Source organism: Pundamilia nyererei, unplaced genomic scaffold (assembly GCF_000239375.1).
Source record: "Pundamilia nyererei isolate P.nyererei 1_Seehausen unplaced genomic scaffold, PunNye1.0 scaffold00097, whole genome shotgun sequence".
NCBI lineage: Eukaryota > Metazoa > Chordata > Actinopteri > Cichliformes > Cichlidae > Pundamilia > Pundamilia nyererei.
In genome coordinates this window covers 1,576,613-1,583,030 of record NW_005187498.1, presented here as the reverse complement: position 1 = coordinate 1,583,030, position 6,418 = coordinate 1,576,613, and the positions used below count along the sequence as shown (strand labels likewise).

Here is a 6,418-nt window from a genome sequence, read left to right as displayed (position 1 = left end):
TAATAATTATCAGTGGGTCCCAGGAAATAGAATGTGACATGGGATTTAGATTTCCGTTACCAGGATGGTCGGGTTCAGCGTAGTCTTTATCACCACCTGTCAAAGACACATCATCAATATTCATGTTTGCTCAGGTTATTCACTTGTTCACATCTGTCTGAGATCATTCATACTGTATACATCGGGGAAACCAAACAATCTCTGGTGAAGCGGATGGCACAACACAGAAGAGCTACCTCGTCAGGCCAGGACTCTGCAGTTTATTTACACCTACAGGCCAGTTGACACTCTTTCACTGATGAGGATGTACACATCCTGGACAGGGAGGAACGCTGGTTTGAGTCAAGGAGGCCATTTACGTGAAAAGGGAATCGAGGAGGGGGCCTAAGGGTACATCTATCACCATCTGACAATGCTGTGATTGCAGCCATTCCCCACCTGTGTGAATGGGACTCATGGCCATTAATCAATGATCAGTTTACCTTGATCAGTGGTTGTTGATCAGTGGTTATGACAATTTGCATGTTATTGATCAAGGACCTGACCTCACAGCCCATTGTACCATCTTTTGGAATTTACAGTACTGATTTGATTCAGCTAAACTGGACACTTTTTGCACATGAATGGCCTGTTGGACTATTTTAGGTTATGCCAAAGCATCTCATCATTGTTTTAAACCCCAAAATAGCATATATCAATAAATCACAATCATTTGGAACCAACAGTCTTTCTGCAGTTTCCATATAATCTAATATCCCCCTATATGCTAGCATGTTTACATTCAGGTAACCATGTTGTAAGAGACAGGCCTGAACGTTTAAGGCAACAAAGTGTGACTGCAGAAAATTAAATAATAGGTTCTGAGGTCGTCAGAAGAAGCAATAAGAGGCCCAGCTTCCCAAAGTCAGAGAAATTAAAAATAAATAGAAAAAATAAAAAACAGCAAACACTGTGGCTCAAGTAAAAAAAAAAAAAAAATCAAAGTTGATATGAAAAAGACTAACAGACAAAAGAGGAAAACAGCTGGAAGTCAAGAGCCAAATTCTCCCTGTAAAGAACATAAATCCATTTTCTTCAACATCTATGGGATAGTGCCAAGAAATTATAATATAGGTGACAACATCTAATAATGACAGAAGGATTTTTTTTGTTGAATTATTAACACGGTTAAGATATGATATGATGAGATAAGGGATAGTGTTTTTAATATAAATTAAAAAGGTTAAAGCTCACACCTTTACCTTTAGTATTTATTTATTTATTTAAATTCAAATTTTAATTAATTAGTCTTAGCAGTGAGTCATGGAGTTCCACAGGGTTCTGTGCTGGGACCAACATCTTTCTTACTGTACATGTTTCTCTTAGGCAGTTAGTAGAACGTTTTATAATTAGAACACACAGAAGACATTTCCCCTGGTATGCAGATGAGTTATACTGAAGCCAGATGGCACAAATCAGTTAAACTATATTCATGGTAGGACATTCAAATTCACTCGTAGTCATTCCCAGTACTCACTTGTGCCTCCCCTTCCTCTTGGGCACAAGTAGCCTTGCCTAAAAACCCCATCTTTGTAAACTACCATCTCTGACTGTCTGTTGCGTCGTGTCACCACATCCTATAGGGACACATCTCTTATTAATAAAATCAGGGGAAATTGACCTTAATCTTGTCATTCTGCATTTTTGAGTCACCTGTTCTTGTTGAGTTTAAAACACATCCCATGTCAGGATGATGATTTCTAACTTCCAACTCTTAGATAAGTGTAATTCCCTATTATCAGGATTAAAATCTCTATCATTGGGTTTTTATGTGTAATATTTTTTTCTTGCTGCAAGGTCTCATCTTATCTTTAGATATTTACTTTCATAGTTGCACTATATAATTCAAATTAAACAGAATTACATTAATGTGCAACCACGAAAGACCTGGGTGAGACAAATGTCTCTGACAGTACAGTGCTCCAACGGGTGTGAGTCCCAACTTGGCTGGTAGTTGGGGGCGGGGGCTGGTGGGCTGTTTAATGGCGTTCTGTGTGGAGCTGCTGGTGGCACCTGGTTTGCACAGAGGAGATTACTAAAATGTGTGTGTGTGTGTGTGTGTGTGTGTGTGTGTGTGTGTGTGTGTGTGTGTGTGTGTGTGTGTGTGTGTGTGTGTGTGTGTGCAGGGTGAGTGATTGGTCCTGACAGCAGTCTCTGTATTGCTGGCTGGCCTGCAGATTTAGCCGACCTGTTTTAGACACTCTAATCTGGATTAACTGCAGCAGTGTGTCAGTTGGGACGAGGACCGGAGCCTCCCCCACCCCCTGCCCCTTCACCTGCTTTTCCTCTCACTTCCCCTCCATCCACCCATCCATCTGTATGTGGGTCTTTTCTCCCCGCCTTCCATCCACCTGGATACCTGGTCTCTGTCTTCTTTACCATCTTTCTGAGCTTTAAGGCCTCGTTCAGCACACAAATCAGAAAATGTTCAGTTGCAAATATAGACGTTGGCTCACTTGATTCACTCTGAAAATGTCTCTGTAAGTCCTGTCTTGGGGGGAAGGGTAGGGATTAAACCAGCTCAGTCCTCTTCCCTATTTCCCTATTTGTTGTTGAAGCCGTAGGAAGAACTGTCCCACTGATGAACAGAGAGCACATTGCAATCATCAAGCGGGCAGTGTTTGAACACCACTTTTATTTTAAACAAACATAAATCAGTCCGAAAAGATTAGTAGTGTTTAATAAAAAGAACATCACTATTCAACAACACCAACGCCCTAAAAGAAAATAAAACAGAACGATTACATAGCTAAAAGTAAAACATTACTCTTTAATAAGTCATGATTTAACAATCTAATAAAACAACAACAAAGCTCGTCGAGGCCAGAACCCTATAAGCCTGTAAAGGTGCCTGTCAGTCACACATGTACAGTATGATACACTCACTCCTGAGGATGATTCTTTCATGACTGGCAACAACCTGCTCCACAAGAACAGTTTGGGACTAACGCGACCCCAACTGTGTGTTTTTAATCCATTCCCATGTAAACCCGAGGTGCCTCCTTCAGGTGCAGCAGCTCTGAGTTCTCTGTTGTGCGCTCTCTCCTCTCCTTCCAGTGCATCTTCTTCTCTTACCTTTTTTGGTTAAGTTTACCTGCTGACCCATCCAATTCACACCCCTGCAGTGCTGCTGCTGTTGTTCCATCCCGCACCACCACTGAACGGATTGCTCTGTCTTTCCTCTCTTTATCTGGAGATAAGATACTTACTTTTGAGATAAAGCATATTATGATAAATCAAATGAGCTTTATCGCTTTTGTGCATCTGGGTGTTTGTGTGTGTGCGTGTGCGTGTGTGTGTGTGTTAATACAGCTGCTTTGCAGATAGATATAATCTGTGAATCCATGAAGTGTTGCAGATGTGCACCAGGTTCACTGATCAGGGAGGGAAAATGACTGAACATGATCTGTGGGAACTAACTTCTTGTAGGCATCATAGTTTTTATTCTAGAAATTATTTTTTATTTTGATAAACTACACAGGTTAGGATTGTGGACTGTATGTTTAAAATATACAATCAGACTGAAAATTATATATTTAATATGGTAGATTAGAAGTTTGGGGGAGATATCTATATTATTTATACTTGGAGGACTTTCTTTGTATGTATTCAGGTTAGAATAAATTGTTCAGGCAAAGTATTGCGCGCGCCTGCCTCTGTGTATATGTGTGCGTGCGTGTGTGTGTGGGAGGGGTTTGTTGGAGACACTTGCTCCCTCTAATTAGCAGTGTGCGCCGGTAAAGAAACTCAGTAGAGCGACCTCACCAAGGCGCAAAGGCATCCGAAGGCCACTTCACCTGTGTGACTTTGACTGTGTGAAGTTGGACAGAGAGGCGGTCCGGATGCTCGCTGCTCTGCGGTGTGCTGCCCAGCTTAGCTGACAGTCGGTTACAGCTGAAAGAGCAGTTTAAGAAAAAAGGAAAGAGAAAGAAGAAAAAAGCACTTTGACGCTTGTCTTGTGAACTTGCGCGCCCCGCTTATCCGTTCTGCGCCTGGCCTCGGACGCACCGACTTGTTGCCCCGGCTGAGCTCTGAGGGGGCCACGGCTGCTGCGTTGCGTGTCCGACCTACAAGTCAGCGAGAGGACTTAAAAGGCTGCTGCAAGGATGATGTCCTACATAAAGCAACCCCATTACACCATGAACGGGTTAAACGTGCCTGCCCCTGGAATGGATGTGCTTCATACAACCGTCGCTTATCCACGTAAGTTTGAACTTTTATAGGAAAAAACAAAAAAAAACGCATTTCTGTCCTCACAGTTTCTAGAATCACGTTTGTCAGAATGGTGCGTAAAACGCGCAGGTTTCGATGCTTTAGCAAACGAAAACATTCTTTTCTGTTAGTGACCGATGCTGAATATAGTCTCTAATTATTACGCTGGACTGAATAAAATTGAATATTTCGGAAGAACTCTGTAGTAAGAGATATTTTGTCCGTCGGTCTTTAAACTTCCACATTTTGTGGCTCTGTGGATAAATTTATACGTGAGATTTATTTTTTAATTAAATGGAAAACTATTAGTTCTGAATTCAGATGAACATAGATTGTTGTTGTTAGCGTTTTGTTAACTTTTCTTAGCGGCTTCATTAACGCTCAGATTGGTATTTTATATATTAGAAATTCTAATATATAAAATATTTGTAATAATTCTTGTTCTTCTGCAAATACAACAAGGCAGTTGGCTCTATGCACCATGAAGGGTAGACTCACAGCACTTTTAATGGAAATCCTATTTTATGAAATAAAAAGTCGCCGTTTCTGCTTTTCAAAGTAAAGGGAACTCCTCTAACAACCTCTGACTATGATACTTCATTTTGAGACTTATTCTATTTATTTTTTGTCTTTTTCGTGGGGAAAACATATTAACAACTGGCATGGCATAATACTGAGATATTTCTATTAATACTTTTTAGTATTTGTTGTCATCCACGCACATAGCTGGAAAATAAAACTGTCCAAAGAATCACTTGAGCGCTTGTTGTGTTCTTTTTCTACAAAGATGATTCAAATCACTCACATAAAAACTCATAATTCATGCCGCCCCTCTGTTGATGTTAGCACGATAATCCCCTCTCTATGTCATTTCTTTCAGCCACTCCCAGGAAGCAGCGCAGGGAGCGCACCACCTTCACCCGCACACAGCTGGACATCCTGGAGGCGCTCTTCTCAAAGACCCGCTACCCAGACATCTTCATGAGGGAGGAGGTGGCCCTCAAGATCAACCTGCCTGAGTCACGTGTCCAGGTACTGGAGAAGTAGGCTACTGCCAAGATGGAGGCCACTGTGTTCAGGCCTTGTGCGTTCCTCATAGTGTGCTGTGTTATGAACTTCTGCATAGAAGTCTATGTCTATGCCTCTGTAACCCAAACCTCTGATTATTAATACGTTATGACATGTCTGCATGACTGGTAACATGTTGAATCTATTTTGTTTTGGTGACCTCAGGTTTGGTTTAAAAACCGCCGTGCCAAGTGCCGCCAGCAGCAGCAGCAGAGCAGTGGCCAGTCCAAGCCCCGGCCTCCCAAAAAGAAGGCCTCGCCAGCGCAGGAGCCTAGCGCTCCTGATCCCGTTCCTAACCCATCTGGCTCATTCAGCCCCTCCTCAGCCCATTCTGGCCCCAGCCTGGCCCCGAGCTCCAGCACCGGAAACACTGCTGTGTCCATTTGGAGCCCAGCCATCTCACCCCTGCCAGACCCCTTGGCCTCCTCCTCGGCGCCCTGCATGCAGCGGCCCTCACCTTACCCTATGAGCTATGGCCAGCCGTCAGCCTACACCCAGGGCTATGCTAGCACAACCTCCTACTTCACTGGCCTGGACTGCAGCGCCTATCTGTCCCCCATGCATTCACAGTTGTCAGGCACCGGAGGTGCTCTCAGCCCCATTGCTGTGCCCTCTATGGGGGGCTCCTTAAGCCAGTCCCCAGCATCTCTGTCTTCACAGGGCTACAGCACTGCCTCTTCCCTGGGCTTCACCTCTGTCGACTGCCTGGACTACAAGGACCAGCAGGCCTGGAAGCTGGGCTTCACCACAATGGATTGCCTGGATCACAAGGACCAAAACTCCTGGAAGTTCCAGGTTCTCTAGAAAGGGTGTCAACATGCCACGTGCATCAGTGAATCCCATGTAAGATAGGGCAAAGCAGTTCTCCCAGAGGACTTAACATTGATTTCTCAGTTTGTCATTTGTAAGATTTTCTGTAGGAAATGCATTTGATTTAAAAGGTTTGGAGATGAACAAATGAATGAGTGTCATCGATGCTGCCTGACTGCAAATCATGTCTGTTTTCTTCTTCGTGTTATCTTAAATAAGAGAACAAACGCCTTTAAACAGTTTGAAGGAAAAGACTGGAGAAACAACACAAGCTATCTCTTTCTCTCGC

General features: G+C 43.2%; 1 protein-coding gene across 1 annotated transcript; it reads left to right on the top strand.

Moving 5' to 3' along the window:
* Positions 1 to 3,775: 3,775 nt before the first annotated feature.
* On the top strand, positions 3,776 to 6,412 carry crx (cone-rod homeobox). Its single transcript, XM_005740119.2, has 3 exons — positions 3,776 to 4,242; positions 5,132 to 5,283; positions 5,485 to 6,412. The coding sequence occupies exons 1-3, from the start codon at positions 4,146 to 4,148 to the stop codon at positions 6,121 to 6,123; spliced, it is 888 nt and encodes a 295-aa protein (XP_005740176.1). The 5' UTR covers positions 3,776 to 4,145; the 3' UTR covers positions 6,124 to 6,412.
* Positions 6,413 to 6,418: the final 6 nt, after the last annotated feature.